The sequence below is a fragment of the Lepeophtheirus salmonis genome, chromosome 14 (genome assembly GCF_016086655.4).
Source record: "Lepeophtheirus salmonis chromosome 14, UVic_Lsal_1.4, whole genome shotgun sequence".
NCBI lineage: Eukaryota > Metazoa > Arthropoda > Copepoda > Siphonostomatoida > Caligidae > Lepeophtheirus > Lepeophtheirus salmonis.
In genome coordinates, this window is record NC_052144.2 from 18,980,604 (window position 1) to 19,000,650 (window position 20,047).

At 30.2% G+C, this 20,047-nt stretch overlaps 1 protein-coding gene across 4 annotated transcripts in view; it reads right to left on the reverse strand.

Moving 5' to 3' along the window:
• LOC121129336 (uncharacterized) overlaps positions 1-20,047 on the reverse strand; it is a 227,360-nt gene that overhangs the window by 146,410 nt on the left and 60,903 nt on the right. For all 4 annotated transcript variants that reach the window (XM_040725045.2, XM_040725047.2, XM_040725048.2 and 1 more), the window contains one exon: positions 761-908. In XM_040725045.2, coding sequence (XP_040580979.1) covers positions 761-908 — 148 coding nt within the window. The remainder of the gene's footprint in view (positions 1-760; positions 909-20,047) is intronic.

Here is a 20,047-nt window from a genome sequence, read left to right on the forward strand (position 1 = left end):
TATAAACACATTGACCTTATTGATAGAATATGATTTAAAAAGATTTTTTGTCGATTGCAATCTGAACAGTATATTTTATTTCCATAAGTTGTTCTCAGTCTTATTTAATTATAGAAAAATGAAATTCACAAGACAACAATATTGTAACAAGGTAAGTTTTTTCAAGAGTTGATTTGTAAGTGTAAACCATTGTTTGAAAGAGAGTAGAATTGCAGATCGACATCAGAGTTAATCATGACTACGTCCCTTCTAGAAGTGGTAATTGTATTTATTTCCTTCCTCGCTTTCTCTTAGCTGCTTACAACTCATCTAATAAAACGTCATAACAACCTAACTACTCTCCTTTCTAAACATTCTTTAAATTGTCTGGGGTTTTTGGCTTCTTTTTTTTATATACTGAAAAGTCATATCTTTTTTTTTTTTTTGGTTCAAAAAATTTAACCCAACAATTTCCATTAAGTACAGGTATAATGAACCTCGGATTGGCTGAAGATATTGCGGGTTTTCATTTCAAGGTCTTTAAGTAACAAAATCAACCATTTACATACAAAAATAATAACATATAATTTCATAAAAGCCAGACAATTTCAAGCAGTATTGTGTATCTGTAAAAATAATTGTACAGGTAATAACCTGACAATATAAAAAGTATAAAGGAGCATATACAGTATGTTCTATATTCGTATAAACAACATAAAATGCAACTATAAGACATGGGTTAATTTATAATATGTAAATAAATGAAAATAAATTCACTTACCTATTGTGCTACATATAGGTTTTTGAAAACATTCTTTTGAGTCTGGATCTCTCAAAATGCAGCGATGATGATGACATTTCTCACATTTTGAGTCACAATCTTTATTCTTCAAGCAATGTCGTAGACAACGGCTAGATAATCCTTCATCCTGTGGGAAAAACAAAAAATCACTATGTATACTTAATATCTTAAAAATACACACAAAAAAAAAAAAAAAAAAAAAAAAGCGGCAACATATCTTCCTTTTTCCAAAAGGCAATACACCAATTTTTATACATTAAAAAAGATTTCTTTTTTGTTCCATAATTATAGTATAAATTGAAAGTTTTGCTTTACACAGTATTCCAAAATATACTCGATAGTTTACAGTATTTTAATTATCAGTGATTTTTTCATTTTTTTTTGTTTCTCTTAAAATAACCTTTCATTGAGAGATTTAAAAAAAAATAGTTATTTTTTTTACAAAAATTTGATTAGACAATTACTAATGACAATTCCAAAAATGTGGTAAAAATATTAGTTTTATAGGAATAGATCCCTTTTTTATAACCAGATTTAGAATTTTTTTATATCAACAAATCTAATGGCATCAATTCAACTCTCTAGCATAAAAATACATATTTCAAATTATAAAAATGATTAGAAAATTCGTATTTTTATTTAAAAAATCATTGCAAAGTAACTGAGTCCATAATTTTTGAGTCAATATACTCAAAGATAGAAAAGGAGAGAAAATAATAAAAAAACGCAAACTAACCCTTTTAACTATCTTATATATTGAATGCTAAAGTTTCTTAGTCCCATTACAAAAATTTTATCAACTCTTATGTTTTGAATATTATGTTTAGATGAATAAATGTTAATAGAATTTTTTTTAAAACTAAAAAGACAAAACTTAGGATATATATTATTGCAATTAATGTTAATTTATTTTCGGCAGCAACCGCACGGTTCTCACTACTCCAACATACGATAGAAAATATAAAATCTTGTCTCTAGTATGAGATCCCGTCTACTTATTTACTGTCTCTATAGACTGATTACCACACAGTTTTAATGATAATGTTATAAAGCCCACCCTGTACACATATTAAATTTTTTATTTTAAATAAGTTCCACTTTGTTGTTTAGACAAATCATGGATAAGTATACATTATTATGTAGGGTATGTACACATTGCAATTTTATACAAATAAATTGTATAAGAAACAATTTGAACGACTCTAAAACTTCTATTTAATTATACCATCAGATTATTTAAATGATAATTTATATTTAGCATAACAAATATGTTTGATAAGCTGATATTAATTGTTACCATTTGTTTTCTATATTTATTTAGGAGAATGTTCCCAAAATTTTCCGACCTCAACGTGAAGATGGCAGCACTCGTAATCAAGAGCTAGTCACATCTATCTAGCATCTGTTGACAGTGTGTTTATGTAACAGTCGTTTGATGTGAGTGTTTTTGTGATCATGGACAAAATCGAGTATGGCGTTGGTGGTGCATTTTAGGAGCAATAAATCCGAATTTTGGCACCGATTAATTGCTGTAGATGACACTAGAACTCACCATTATATGCTCAAAAAAAGATTTTTGTCAAATGAAGAGGCAATCACCTTCATAAACAGATATTTTCGAGGCAAAAAGCTGAGTACCACCTATTTGGATGGGATCATTGTTGGGAGGAGTGTGTAGAGTTGCAAGGACACTATGTTGAAAAATAAAATAAAATAATCAGAAAAAATGTCTTCTATCTTTGTTAGGTCGGAAAATTTTCAGACCACCTTCGTATATCTGGTCAGTAAACATTTTTTTGTTGTAAAGAGCAATACAATGTTCCGTATAGGCTAGCATTTTTGCAGAGTGGTTTTTACTATTACTTATACCATTTGTATGTTTTTTTGAGAGAGAAGGAATAAATATGTTTTTGAACCCTAATTGCCACACTTCCAACTACTTAATCTAGATTATGTTTTTTATCAGGTTTAAAAATAGTCCATACTTATCAAATCGATTCTGTATTAAACAAAAAATCTAGTCAACTAAGTCCATATCCTAATAAGTAATGAATAATTAACAAAATATTCATGAGTTTATTAAAAAAAAATCATGATTTTCTTAATGATGTGAGCGTCAATTAGCACTAGGTAGTCAAGTCGATTAAAAAATTACCCAAAAAAATCAAGATCGCGGTGGAAGTCCTGATACCTGCTGTGGATTATCCTCTGTCATGGCATTCCAGTGCTGGCTGACAGTGGCTTTGAGGGTTTGGATGATCGACACTGTAGGCCTTCCCTCAATATACACCCAAAAGGTGGAGTCGAGGAGGTTGGCAGGAGGAGGGGGGCCGAAAGTGTAAAAAAAAAAGTTCATAAGAATTATTAGAAAGAGTCTTACAGCAGCGGGGGAGATGGGTTTCTTTCATTGCCGATGTTAAAAGTGGTGGCCTCTCCACCCTCAATAGATGATTTCCACCCACTTTTTGATAGCTCTCTGGACAGTCTGCTGTAAAACCCAAGATCTCTTGCCTGGGCCCTCATGAACTTGAAGGTCTTGTCCTGGGCTGTTTTCTTTAACTCTTCCGGGTCCAATTTGGCCTTTTGATGGAGTTTTTCTTCCTCTCCAACATTTTGGACTTGCTGACGGCATAGACGGTCGTCTTGGAGACGGCCAACTGCTTTCATTGTGCAAATGGAAATTCGTCGATCACGTTGAAGTATCACTTTCTAGACTTATATGTATGCTAGAGAGCTCAGTTTTGTTTTGTTTAACTAATTGTTTATTCTTGAATATATTGAAATATGAAAAAAACTCAATTTATCAACCTTCATTCATTATAGAATTAGTAAGTGTTCAGATTTCAATGGACCACCCGTTAACCCCTCTATTACTAAACATCATTTTTTAAACATAGTTAGTGGACTTGAGTAAAAGGTTACCTTAAAAAAATTATTACTAATAAATATTATTAGTCTATACACGATAAAAATAAACTCAGAGTTCCAATATTTAAGTTTGTAACATTTTTCACTATGATCTCATCAATTAATTTTGTACTCGTAAAATCAATGATATTTTTTAAATACTTGTATCAGCTCAAGGCATTTCTAAAAACGAGATTATTGGTCTAAATCATAATCTTAAAAATAATACTTTGGGGCATCTACATTTTATATAAATACTTTTTTTTTTTTTTTTTTTTTTTTGGGGGGGGGCTTTATTTCATTATTTTACATAAAATTATTAAGGAAGGAATACGAAAATAAAAATCATAAATAAGCATTCTAGTTTAAAAATGTTCCTCTCAATTAAAGGCCAACATCCCATTTGTATTCCTTTACAAATAACATTTTTTTTACTTTCCTATAAAATTGATATAGCTAAAAACAAACACGTATTGATTAAAATTACATTCTAAAATAAAAAATGCACATAACTCCCACTAACATATGCAACTTTAAAAAAATAAAAAAACCAAAGAACGTTCATAATAATAATACCAAAAGACGATGCTCATCTCATTCTTTACTTTCCAGAATCTATCTATTATAGTATTTAGTGTATGATGATATCTAACCGACCAAGAAGGAAAATATCAAACCAAATTTTGAGGCAAACTCCCAAGCCCAACAATTTTCCCTAGGAATACACAAGGAAAAAGCGGCATATCTTGCTGCAGATGCAATATTTATTTGCCTAATTTCCCCTACTCGTAGTTCATTGCCGGATGTAAAAAATTTATTTATAGATTCTTTTCCAGTTTTGAATGGATTTTACTAGCACGAATTTCCGGGCTGGAATTTCTTTGTATAGGAATCCCCAACAGAATATGGACTTTCATATAGCTCGAAGGCAAACCCTCCAACTTAGTATTATGCCTTAATAAACACATCAGCTCCAATATCCCTTAACACTTCACAAAAGCATGTATGACTGAATTGTATATCCTCCCACAGTCCTTGGAAGGTGTACAGAAGAAAATATATCCCCTTGAAACTTGGAACTGGGCTGTAAATTTATTTTCTTCTCCGACAATTTTGCCGATTGCGTGATTATTTTCTCCCATATTGGTGGGCGATCTAGTAGATCCATATATTTTTTGCATTTTATTGCTGCGTCAGAAAAAATTGGGAGGGTTATATGTCATCTTTAAATGCCATGGTATTGGGCATAGATGCAGTTTGGCCGAACCAAGTAGCTGATATCGAACTTTCCCGTGTTATAGTCCAGTTGTTTTATTAGATTTCATATCATGAATTGTAAGAATTTCTTTATTTATAGTTCAAGATCAATTATTTTATGGTCATAAACACATCTACCAATTTTAGTTGAAAAATAAGTCTATTGAAAATCTTGTCCAAATCTACATTTAAATCACCTATCAATAACATAGGTGATGAATCCGTTTTTATGGGAGTTAATAATAGACTGATAAAAAGAAGGGCACCTCTCACTGGGATCATAATTATTTATTATCCGCAAACTTGACCTGTTAAGGATTGCGATGATTTTGTGCCAATCACTAGAACGTGAGAACTATTTTTCACTGGTAGAGCTAACAAACTTTTTAGATACTAATGATAAAACACCCCTTTTGCTGTGAGGGCCAGTAAAAAACTATTAAATGACAATGGGAAGGCAGAAAGGGCAAAAGGCACCACATATCAGGGGCATACGTGACTTAACATCTTGTAAAATATTTATATCTGGTTCCATTGAGAGTAAACGTTTTAATAGAGCATGCCCAGATTTTGGTTCTTTACCCCTCGAATATTTGAAGAAATAACTTTTCTTATACCCATTTTACTCTTGAAGTCGTTACTCACAGGACCTACAAAAAAGTCACTGATTTTTGATTGGTTTTCCCGGTTTGCACAAAAATTTCAAAGCATTATTCATCATCAGAAGGAACCTAGACCGAATTAAACTCAAATTTCCTGTTTCTTCCTTTAAAAATAATGAGTGAGACATTTCTATTCTAATAATTCTGGTGTTTAAAGGAAGTATTTTTTTAATGAACATATGTGATTTACAATTATTCGATAATGGTTTGACATTAAAATATGTGATTCAGGTCTGTTTTTTATTAAGTGAATAAAAACGTTGCAGATCTATATTCATAATGATAGAATTAGAAATAAAGCAAAAAAAAAAAAAAAATATGAAGCCTGAGGAGAGGATTTGCATGGAATCCTTTGACTGCTTTCTAGCTTTCCACTCCTTATAGGAAAATGACCCGTGTCAGGCTGTTTTCTTTTACCTATTGATAGGGAACCAGTGCCATGTTCCAATACCTTTGATAAATCAAAATGGGATTTGTTAGGTTTTTTGGACTAACCCTACTTCTCGTTTTGCATACTTCATCAGAAAGGACCCCATCAGATTGCCAGGTTAGGCTATTGTTGGGCATGTTAACACTCAGGGGGACATCTCTTGGTGTAATTTCTGTTTGAGGACTACTAGCATCACTCTCATTGATGATAAAATGCCTAAAGGGTAATAATTCGTAACCTTCCAATCTCCATCTTGTGGGGCATTGACTTTTATTTAGACAGTTCCACTTCCTTGGCACTGAATATGGTTCTTTGGAGGCGGTAATAGAAACAGCTTTAGGATCCTCTTGTGTTTCTTTGCTTTTGTCTTTAGTAAAGGTGACAGGGTGTTCAAACCCGCTCATGTTATTATCATCAAACACTCCCGCCTCCTCAGACGCCGAATCAGGTTTTTATGGTAGGGGTAATAGCATTAAGATTCGAACTGATATTATGAAAGCCTTTTTCTACTTTGGATGACAGGGGTTCTGATATTGTTTTTTTGAGCACTTTTTCGTATTCAAAGATTCTCATCCTTTTTTAAGAACAATTGCTTAATATTGCCAAAATTGAAGCACCTTTGGAATTGGAGTTTGACCAACTCACCTTGAATTGGCACAATTTGGGGATGAAGGACGGATCTGCAACTATTTCAACGATATAATCGCTATTTATCCAAATTTTGTAATTTGAATATTTTACTTCGTTTTTGTTATCTTATCTATTTTTATTTTACAAATGGATACAGATATTTTACAAGAAGGAGACAATTTTTGATTCATCAACCCCTTTGAAAGTATTGATAAGAGTAATGACCATTTTTTTTTTTTGTATGGGAGAACTTGTATATTCCTTTCCCTCCATATTTTTAATTTTCAACTTTTGAGGATTTTGTAGCTCTTTAGGTATACTCTAATATCAATTGGGAGCCTTGTATAAATAAAAACCTGGCCCATTCTAAATTTAGAGTTAACCCTTGTCATTTCCTGATCTTTGAAGCCAAACTGCATAGCAACAGCATAAATGTCAAATATGTTTAACATTATCTGCATTGAAAGACTTTCCATCAACATCTTCAAGAATGAGAACAAAAATTTCCCACTTGAAGTAGCAACTCAAATTCATTTGAGTATCTGCATCTTTATCAATGCTGTATCCTCGTTTAAGGACGGTGGCATATTACTAAAGAGTAAATGTTTTTATCAGGGGGTTTATCTGTTGGTTCATCGGGCATCTTAACAAGGAATGAATATGAAGTACAGAAGGTACTTCTTCAAAGTTTTAAGAAAGAAAAGAAGAAGAAACGAAAAAAAAAAAAAAGCAGACGAGGTTTGACACGTTCCCTTTCCAAAAGAGGAACAAAATAGTGATAGATATCAATTAATTGATTCCTTAGCTTGATTCTCCGGATAACAGGACAAATTCCAAATCACGCTCCAATTTTTTTTAAATGAATTTTGGAATAGCAAGTTATATTAAATTAATAGCCATTCTAAATAATTATACAACAACAACAAAAATTTAATTTTTCTTCTGACTAAATTGACGTTTCAGGAATATGAATTAAAAAAATGGTTGTCAGAAAATGACAAATATTTTTGTTGAACATACCCCACGATGTTAGTCAAACTCAAATAAAAATTCACATCTCTAAAGTTGTTTATCCGTTTTATTAACTGACATCAGTAGCTCAGTTGTGCTATCTCCTTCGTCTTCCCTATATCCTAGCGTTGAAGAAAAAAAATGTTTTTAGATTACTATATTTCTTTTTTTTTTCCGTGTTAGTAGCTAATTATTTATTGGAAAATCAGGAATGAAATTTACTAATACAGCTTATTGGGATAAAATATGTAATTGGTGAGCCTTTATTCCTTGAAAAGATGTTTAGTTATTCATATTACTATACTTATTCTCAAATAAAATTGACGTTTTATAAATAGCGGACGTAAAAAAAAGTCCTTAAACTGAAAATCCATGTCGAGTCTAAAGTATTCGTAAACAAATCCATGTTCTTGAATATTTTCATCCAGTCAAGTTAAATACTTAAATAATTGAAATCCATTTCAAGTCCAACCCGATTATTGTGAGAATAATCAACAACTCATAAATATTAATATTGCTACAGTTTCTGTAATGGAGGTTATTTTAGATGTATTATTCATTTGACATTTTTTAAAGGGCAGTTTGAACGTGATTCATGTTAAACATATCATAAAATGTCGTAGTCTTAAGAATTTAAACTACAGTTTCTGAATTTAAAAATAATAAATAGATGTAACACTTATTTTGTAGCAATGAACTCTGAAAGTAACTTTAAGAATATTATATGATACACTTGGTATCAAATAGTGAGATTTAAGTATTAAAAAGTAGAAACAAATCAATATATGTGCGCATTATACGCGGTACCAAAAGTGTATATTTATTTACTTGGGGTATTTTTATGACTAAAATACTCATAATATGAGTCAAATGAGAGTATTGTTGAATATTGTTCAAAGATATCTACAATTTTTTATTGTATAAAAATCTTGTATTTAACTCAATAACTCAATCATATCCCCCATATTTTTTTATATTTTCAAATCAAAACACGACCATGAAAAACTTTTTTTTCGTATACTTTTCTTGTTAAAATGAATACAATCCAAATGTAAAATATCCGGTGATACCAAACTTCAAAGTTTTGTAATTATGGTACAGTATTATGCATTGGTTCCCAAACTTTTTAAGTTCGACCCTTAAAATATGTGGTTTGATAATTGGAGATTGAAAGATTAATACTAATAGGATCTCCCGCATTTCATAACTGTTTTTATTTACCCGTTCAGATGTCATGAGCTAGTTGTCTTCTAGAGACTCCCAGGCACTCATGTCTTTTATATAATAAAGCTAAAGATTTGCATTATTTATGAGCCTGGCAAATCAGTTCTCAGATTTTACACCAGATATTAAACATGCCATGGTTCCTGTTCAAAGTATTTTGTGAAGAAATAATTCGTTTTTGTGGACCAATGAGCAAGAATGAACAATGGATCTGGTCGAGAATGTTCTAAGTAATCATATTGGGACTGTTTTAGTCATTTTAATCCAAGTATACCCGTGAAAATATTGACATGCATCTTGTACTTGCATTGGTTTTATAATTCTTCCACAAAGCTAAAATAATATATGTAAAAATAATAAGTTTAATCATATCATCACTTGTGGTTTACGTTTGCATCAGTATTAGTTCAAAATCCTTTGACCAAGCGTAGGAATGAAGAGTATAAAATAATATGAGAACATAATTCGAGGTAGTACGTGGTTTTTCATTATGGGAGAATTTATGTACGAAATAAAACATTCATAGGTCCATTACCTTTTCAACCAAAACCTATAATTACTTTAAATAATAATGATCGAATTATTCACAAATTGACAAATCATTTTTACTGACTTCAGACTCTCTTGAGCATGTACTTTGGAATACATTACACACTGAGGACGCTGTTCTCCATGTACAATCTAGTATGTGAAGTCATATTTGATATATTCCTCCCTTTCTTGATTAGGAGTATAAGGGGTAAGATTTATAGATTTGGCGGTATCCGCTTGTATCAAATTTGAAGGGTTCAAACTCACTGCCATCTACTAAACACTCAATATATTTCAACGCACTCAGACGTGCTTACCTCTTGCTCGTCAAGACAACTGAGCATATGGGCCTCGTTAGTTTTTTCTTTTGTCGATATTAACCACTTTTTTCACTTTGGTAGAAGTTCTTGAATAATGCCTTTTAGTGATAGAAAACTTCTGCCATTGTAACCCAATTGCAATAGAGCTTTTACTAGGAATTAGTTAACTTATTTGGGATCAAGTTAATCATATAATTCCACATGAGTCGTCGCAACTTAAGGAGGAAAACTGTATTTATTTGTGATATACTGCAACGTATCTTTTTTTTATTTACTCTCTGGTAATCTCTTAAAATATATGTACATTCATTATTATTTAAGTTTTATACCACTCAAAGTAATGTTAATTTAAATTATATTCCTCTTTTTTGGAAATCATCATGCAACCCTTCCGTTTTGTACAGGGGCCCACACAAGGGAAGCAATCCTCCACCTTGATAACTATTGATCTAATGTTTCTACTGTTTAGATGATTTTTTTTCCTATGTTATATATAAGACATATCTGTTAAAAAAGGCGTTTTGAACATTATGTTTACTTACTACAATAAAAACAAAAAGTGAACTTTTTAAATTAAATATTGGATTTTTTAGTTACATACACTATGAATTAAACATGTCATGTCTGTACATATATTTATATGTTATATTTCTATATTGTTTGATTTACTTTAGAGGTCCACAATTCTTAAATAAATTCATGTCTAGCTTCCCCCCCCCCCTTATAATGACTGTAAATTTGTACCAGACAATAAAACCATATACAGGGTTTTATGGAAATTTGGACAAATACGGAATAAAGAAATACATTTGTCCCTATCTTGTCGAGATTTAGTGATTTCGTTGGATTGAGCTCACAGGTAGTTGAAGAAAGATAAATACAAGTACACGCTGCAAAGACTTGTATTAATTGAATTGAAGAATAATACTGTAGAAATGACATTCAACGCCATAATGCCCGTCTTTGAAGCAAAGATTGGAACAGTGATACCAAACATGTGCACAAATTACAAAAACCTGTTTGGAAGGCGGTCATTTTGAATGAAATTTTATATTTTGCATCAAATAAAATTAAAATTTGAGGTTGGAAGGTTAAATGTCGTAATTTCAAAAATCACTTGGTATTAATGTCTTTTTTATATATATATTATATATACCAACAAAAAAAAAAAAACTTTTGGAATGTCAATTTTGCAAAATAGAAACAAGTTAACTCCAAATTTATTTATGTACGTACATATACGTATATGACCGTTTTTTACGACCCAAATAAGAAAATGATGAAAAAAGTACATCCATAAAAACAGTTCTTTATAGGATTAAGGAACTTTTCACAGCAGCATACTCATAAAAAATAAACAAAGTATTTTGCAATAATATATCCACTTATTATAAATTCAAATTATTCCCTCAATTTTGAATTAATTATGCTTAAATTTCGTGACATATTAATTAAAGCCTATTCATTACAACAATAGAATTTTTTGACTATATGATAAGTTGATTCAGAGATATAAACACTGAAAAAGTAGTATAAAGTAATTTCATAGAACAATTTTGATAGTCAATTTAATGTATATGGCGGCGTAGGGCAGTAAATAAAGTTACATTTGTAATAGCTTCATCAGCTTAAATAGACTCAAGGTTAATAGAAATACAAGGTTAGAACATCATGTAATCGGGCTTGCTAGAATTTTCAATTTGATACATTGTACGGACTGCATAGCAAGACAGACCGATTTTGACAAAACACACTTCCATATAATAGTCTATGACGTCACGTTTGGTAGAATTTTCAATTTAATGTATCTAACCAAGTGCTGGCTAAGAAAAACGGATTTTGACAAAACTCGCAAACACTTATCTACTATGACGTAACTATTAAAAATCATAGTGGAAGTCAAACATCAGTAGTACATGTGCTATTGTATAACCTTGACTTGACTTTTGTAAGAAATAAGCTGCAGAATTTAACCAATTGGGCCATTATTCAATGTACCTAAAACTATCATAGAGGTACAGCTAAAGTTTCATGAACTATGTTATGAAGTTGGGGCCAAAAGTTGCGTCAACTAGTCCCTCACTCCCAAATTAAACAAGAGTTCCTATGAAGTATAAACGGTGCTGTTTCTCAACAAGTCGTATCTATATTAAAATAAATACGCAATATTATCCTTCATTTTCTATAATATTTATAAATAAACGTATTCACCAATCAAGACCAACTCTTTCAATTTATGAGATTGAAAACATTCTCAGTCAGTAAAGTTACAAAATACATCAGTTAAAAATGCTTAATTTTTTTATAAATATTTTAAATTCCATATTTAATTCTACTACTACTTTATAGACTTATCCCAATTCTATAATTAGATTTTTCTAATCAAATCTGATTTTTCCACTCAAAAAATTATAAGTCACTTGCCAAGGCTCTCATAAATTGGCTTGAGATCCATTGGAGGTATGAATTCCTAGTTCTAGATATATTACTCCAAGGTTTCAAGTCCCTTGAGTCACTACGTAATGTAGCCTGCTTCGTACTTTGCAGAGAAGAAATAAGATTAACGAAGAGACGAAGAACATCGTTCTCATCTCTCTATTCCAATTCTGAGCTGTACAGTTTTCCTCGCTTACATCTCTCATTTCCTCCTGTTCTCCTGTGACCCGGCCATTGAATGACTCCTCGAATCCTATAATTAATTTGTCTCACCACATCCAACCCCTCTTCCACAGATACATCCTCGTTCATAACAAAGTGGAAATTACTGTGCTTGCATAATCTGATGTTGTGATTGTTCGTCCATCCATGAGTTTTTTCCAATATGAATAATCCATCATGTCAACATTCTAATGATAATTGATAAAGTATAATTAAGTGATTAGCATTTCTTCCATTCGAATTGCTGTAATATTTATGTTCATTCCTTTGTCAATGTTTAATTCCAATAATTTATTTAAATAAATGTAAATATATATTGAATGACTAGAGAAACGGCTCTAAATTTTTTATTATTCTACACTTCATTTAGTTGTCTGATTTGGTTAATTGGTTTTATGAGAATTACTTCTAAAAAGCATAGTAAGGTATTTATACTATAAATATTTGTATATATTTTTTCCATTTATGGAATATAATTCATGATATTCACTATATTTGTTCGTGAACATAATAAAGTTGTCAGTGAGATTTTGGAAGCATTTCTAGGTATGAACAACGAAAAAAAAATCCAAAAGACTAAAAGAATCGTCGATCCTAAAAGTCAAATCGTCGTCTATGGGCAATATCTTTCAATCTTCCTTAGAACTGAGTTCATTGATTATACATAATTTTAAGGACTGTATATTTTGAACTTAAAAAAAAACTTACAAAAAAGAAAATTGATATAATATAAATTATTCAAAGTATAATATATATCGCTGAATTTAAATATTTACAAAAAATTCGATTATTTCTTCGTTGTATTTCTTATATTTTTTAATATACTTGAAGCAAGTACAAGAAATCAATATTAAAAGAATATGTGAAAGACAAAAAATGGATATTTCTATTTTTAGCTTTTTTTTTTTGTTTCATAGGAATAGAAAATACTTTTCCTGTAAAATGAAATTTCATCTCTTATAGATAAAAATTCCAAAAATTGCAAAAAAAAACATTACTTAGAATCACTAGTTTAATTTCAATACATTTATTAAAAGTATAATGCTTCTGAAAAGTTTTAATAGCATCTTAAAGATGGCACAGGATTAAACTAGATTATAAAGATGAGTCAAAGTTGATAGGATTAATATGCTGATTTGGAATCATTTATTCTTATAATTTCAAACTTTGGACGCCATTGTTCTATTGATATAACATATTCTCGTCATGAACAAAACGATTTCCTCTTTACTTATTAACGATATGTCATATTTCCAAACTTCTTTGCACGGATACGTCACATTTCGTTATGTGATTGTAGAAGAAGGACACAGAACTGAAATGTCTCTCGAATATGGTTGTTCCTGTTCTCTAGGACCATTGGATCCAATAAAATACATAGCCCCTTGTTTTAATTTGGTTTTGGATCAAAGGTTAGAAATGTCATCTATTTTTCCATGAAGTCTATGCTTTCGAGCATTTTGGTGCCTTCGATAGAGAGGAACAAAATTCATTATAAGACTGTGTCCCAAATTCGGTATTATGGAAGCAATGTTTGCCTCATTATCAATAAAAAAAATCCTTTGGTTGATTGGAAATTAAATATTAACGACGGTATTAATGAGAACATGCACTATGTCGAAAGGGAACGCTGAGATTGCAGAAAGAGGGTTAAATACCTATTATCAATAAAAATCATCAAGAATATTTTACCTTGTTGACTGTGAACTTTTTTTAAACTAAATCAATCCTTTCTTGTCAATTCAAACCGGAAAAACACATTTCATTTCTATTTATATAGTTAACCTTTTTTCTATTGGAAATGATGAATTGGAAAAATCCAATATATGAGGCTGATCATTTTCATATAATCTTCCTAATCATATTCTAAAATAAATTAAGAAAAATATTCAAAATGACTCAAATTGTGTGTCATCTCTCTTATATCATGAATTGCAGTGTATAAGGGGTGTTCTGCGTCTTTAAATTCAATCCGATAATTGTGGGTAAGAAAGTTAGAATATTATAGGAAGTTTTACTTTCAATAATTAATTTCCTTTGCAGAAGCCAGAAGAGAAATTATAGCATGTATGGCTTTTGTAGTATACATGATGATTTTGTGGTACATTTGATGATTCTTCTATAGACTTTCTAGCTTAAAATCATTCAAAGTTTTTACTACACCACAGCTTCTGCACAATTTCCAAATCTTATTATAATCAACACCAAAAATTGTGTGAAAAAGTTGTCGTCAAAGCATTTACTAAATTTAATTTTATATCCTCCAAAGCATAGATGCCCACAAATATAATTTGATAAATTTATGTTTCAGTCCAATAATGTAGAAAAATGTATGATTTATACATAAAAAACACTTTTGACCTCACCAAATTTGCTAAATGTTACAATTTGGTCAGCAGTGACAACCAGAATATTAAAGATTCATTGGTCCTCAGCCTTTGGAAAAGAAAAAAACAAGGAGAAGTTGTATGGTTATTGCATAATTGATATATGACGCCGTTGTTATAAAAAATAACCCCTTCCTTCACTTATAAATCCTTGGAAAGGTAATATCCACCCCAAAAAATTGAGATTTGTTCTTGAGAGAACTGTGTTTTTTCCATTATACAAGAAGAGAAATGTGGGCTTGTCCTGCATCTTATTTTGGTCGTCAAACGTGTATTCCATTCATTATTCTAACCATAAAACTCATTTTCTATAGTTTAAACCAATATATATATATATATATATTTCTTTTATGTGTACGAAATAAAAGGGATAAAATGTTAAACGTAGTTGATTACTTATAGTAAATACAGGTATTGTATGTCTGTACACACTCTTAAGTATAAGTAATTTAATTTCGATGTTTCAATTGTATTTTTATAAATGAAATTATTCATTTAACAGAATATATATGTACTTATCTCATGAAGTTATATATTTCAATACGTATGTACATATAAGGTTTCATTCTCGTTATATAGCCTCATAATAAGACATCATCATTAACTATAGATATTTTCCAAGGCCTTATCGTTAGTTGGCATATTTCTACACAAGTTTACAACTACCTCAGCAACCAAAAAAGTGCTATTATAATTTTTTTCTCTAAAACCTTCCTTTTGTACTAACAACTCAAAGAAATCCCAAAAACCTAGATCCCCCACCCGGCTTATTTTGTTAATATTTTGAGTGACACCGTACATATTATTTAAAATCTGAACTTCAGTGGAAGCTTGTTGGCCTGCTTTGTCATATTGGACAGGTATTGAAAATATATCGTTCGAATTTTTGGGGCAAGCCAATATTTTTAGTGAATCATTACTTGGTTCGGTAGGAGTGCTATTTGTTAAGAAATTTGTACTATAAATAAATTAGTCAGTACCAGTCAATTCTCAAAATTACTTTTTTTTTATTAAAGTTTGTATCAAAGTAAAAAATATATATATATCCTATTTGGAAACTCAAACTAAGTATTACAGTTTATAATAATTCTGTGTTAATCAAAACACTAAACAAGAGACTTACATACTAAGAAAAATATATAATAAATTTGTAAACAATAAAAAAAACGAAGGAGGTCTAACTATTGATGAAAATCGTGCATATAATAGCCATGTAAAAAAACAAAAACGAAAATCAACATGGTAACCCTGAATTTTCGGAGGAACTCAGCAGTAACAAGGGAGGAGGGAGAGATGGACAAAAACAATGACATTGGCAAGAATTACTCCGATGTCGATCCTCAATTCTACTATGAGTTAAACAAGGACTTACAATTATAACTCCGCAACAAGGTTCCTCAAGGTTACTCTCCGTCTTTTTGAGCACACACAAATGTTCAATCAGGTTTGAAATATAATAAAATGTAGTAGAAAGGGAAGTTCTTTTCTCAGGAATTAAGTAATAATGAAAACTGCTAAGGAAAAGAGAATTCATTCTTTGGATTACCAATTTTTTTTTTAAATGGGATTTTTTTTTAAACATGCGTATTATCCACACGATTTTTATTACTACCTATATAACATATAACTTAATTATTAGAGATGGGGAAAAAAGTGCATTCTGTCTGTCAAAATCAAGTCATCCTATTAACTAGTACAAGTTGTAACTTGTATAATCAGATATATTTATTCAATTATTTTAACATAATTGGGCCAGTGTAACATATGATACTTTGTTAAATATCGATTTATAGTTTTGGCAATAAGGTTTTTTGCGCATGTTAAAAAAAAACGAAAAATGAGCATAGTAATCTTGAGAATTTGAAAAATGATTTAGAGGAAAGCAACTAAGCTGACCTGGCGTTTGATTGGATCAGTTACAATCAGTTGTGACAAGGGAGGAGTGGAAGAAGGAAATAAACTCTGAAGTTTATTCTTAATTCGGCTCTGAGTCCAACGAGGACTTAAATTATAATAACTCTGCAACAAATCCTCGAAGTTCCTCTCAATTTTTAATGCATACACGCAAAGGTTCAATAAGGTTTTGAATATCATTGAATTTATTAGAAAAGGAAGCTTACAAGTTAAATAATAGTGACAACAACTAAGGGACAAAAATCATTCTTCAGATCACGAATTTCAAAATAATGGACCAGCCAAAAAATACACACGATTTACATCAATATCGATAAATCATAATAAGAATTATGACAGTCTTACTTTTCAGAAGAAATACCTTTACTGCCAGATTTGATAAAATAAATTAAACTCTTATGAGAAGTAAAAAATAATACAATCTAAATTTAGAATGAGATACTGCAATTTAAATAGAATTAAAAACTTTTAATATTAATAAGTAATATTACAATGTAGCTCATTGTCTATGATTTTGTTAATTAATAATAAGTCAAAAGTATTTTCCTATTAAGGAGAAACACTTTTAAACCTCCAAATCTTTTTCTTTATATATGAAATATTTGACGCCTGATGCTTCGAAAATATTCGATGCATCAATATAGGATTTCTACCAACTACGTACGTCTTTATTCTAATATAACTATTGCACAACTGAATTATCTTTATCTCATATCAATGTCAGATTAGATACCAGGTTGAAACTACTTGTATTTCCATATACACATATATATTCCAATAGTTTTTAAAAGTTTGAAACCATTTTCTATCTCTTTAACGGAAGTTATTGGACTAAAATCAGTGAAAAGTCTGCTAAAGTTCGTAAGGAATGAGCCGTTTTATCGAAATATTTTTCCCGCTTATAAAGTATACTGCTTAATTTTAAACCGAGCATTGAATTAAAGTAAGTAGTGAATTTTATAACCACTTACATCTAAATATCTACTTATATAAACAAACTTAAACGGTTTAATGTAAGTGAGTAATTCAAGATAAAAACCAATGCGCGTCACAACTTTTAGAATGTCTCTTGTGAATAATAACTCTGCAACGAAGTTGAACAGAAATTATTTTTATACTTTCGTTCTCATATTATTGTCTCAGTAAGAAAACATTCAATTTTGAAAAATCAAAGTAACAAAAAACTTTAAAAAAAAACATAATTGACCATAACTTTGGAACAAATAACTTAATTTGATTTTAAATGAAGGTTTCTGTGCCCTACCGATTGTCCATTCTAGTATGTAGTTGTGTTGGTTTCATTAAATAGCTACATCCTTTAGAATGATTTGCAATATTTTTTCTCTATAATTATCATGCCACTAAAGAATATTGGTTATCTTACACTAAAATGTATCTTCAATACGTCTAAAACTAAACACACCTTTAAATTTTACGCCATACACATATACGTTATTTTATTGAGTTGAAACCGATTTATACTTCGAGGCAAGGGTCTTGACTAGTTATAAACAAAACTCCAGCAAAATCTAAATAGCAACAGTGGAACAACAGGCGATAATATGGAGAGACGTCGAGTCGCAATTTTGGAACTTTCCGCGCGGGGAAAAAGACCCACTGAAATTGCCAAGGATCTGAACTACATTAAACATAATTTAATGTTAAATAATATTATTTTAAGGACACTCTAAGATCAAAAATAAATACAACATAATTATTTTCAAACTATACATACATAAAAGAAGTATCATCTCTTCGAGATATAGGAACAACGTCTTCCAGTCTAGCAAGGCATATTTGCATCAATGTATGAATAAGCATACAAATATATACAATAAGGTTATTGTCTAGCAAAGAATGTAGAAATTGAAAGGATGAAAGAATGAAAAATAAGATCACATTGAATGAAGGATCAGCTTGTGTATGTAAATATAAAAAGTAAAAATAAATTTTTGGCATATTTTATGTGTCAAATAAAGATGTATATGTAAGTTAACCTAACTTTAATATTAATAAAATGTTTCAATAATATGTTTAAAATAAGGATCACAGATTTTTATATTTGCATAAGGAGTGGAGATCCAAAACTTGAAGGAACATTTAATTCGGATTTCATCCCCATTTTTTTAAATTACAAAAATTGATTACGTAATCAAACAATAGTTGAAACAAAAATAAACAAGTTTGGTTTTTTTATTCCAATTCTCATAGCTTAAAAATGTCGGAGCAACAACAGAAAAGGCAACGCGTGTGCAATCTCCTCTCGCACCGTTTTAGTACCGGGAAGGCTGCAGGGACCGTAAGCATTTCCATCTGAACTGCCTAAAACTTCAAAAAGTAAATCCAGCCCAATACAGACAAGAAGAACCAAAGTTAGATGCCAATTCAGAATCCAACAACTGAGAAACATGGATATCTATTATAAACGATCAGAGCAACAGGATAGAGTCCAATTAAACGAAGCGTATTGTTATTTTAAATACGTTAATTTTATATTAATTCAACTATAAACTTACTATTTACATAGTCTGTTCTAAATAGTCTTTTTAAACAGCAAAACCTAACCAAATAAGGAAATTTGTGTTTAATATGGTGTTTATTTTGTATAATACAATTTTTAAAAACTGAAATATATTGTTAAAATTTCTTGTTGGTTGTGTTTGATAGTTATTGTATAATGAAGTTTTTTTTTTAATAATTTAACTTTTAATCTTATTATATAAAACAATACATAAACTACTACATTCAAAGCTCTCCATTTTTGCTAGGAAATTGATGAAAAGGAGCTTTTTATGCACTTTAAGATCTTTTCAAGCAACTTTTCCAATTTGACAAGATAAAACTATTCATGTTGATGGCATCTATTTTTTTAATAAGAAATATTGTTATAAAATTTAGTATAAAATGAATTTAGAAGATTTATATGGATAATTATAGTCAGTTATATTTATATTGTTTATAAATATTTACATTAATTTTTTATATACAAAATATTCCAATGTAAGACTTGTAGCTCACTCCCTGTTTAAAAATTCAAATACTACTATTTATTTATGTAATCGTTCAATGTATTTATGAAGGACTAATAAAGAGTTAACATATTTTTCTGTCATTATTATTAATAGGAAAAGGGGAACTTCTGAGATTTCGTTGACTATTTCTGTAGCGTTGCTATTCTGTTCAGACCATGAGCTAGACAAGTGGCATGCAACATCATTGGAAAATGTTGTTTAAGGTTTTTATACAATACAATATGAAGCTCCGTTGGTAATGAAAACCTTCAGTCTTTCGCCTATCAAATCTGAGCCAAGAACGTTGCTGATACTTTTTACAGC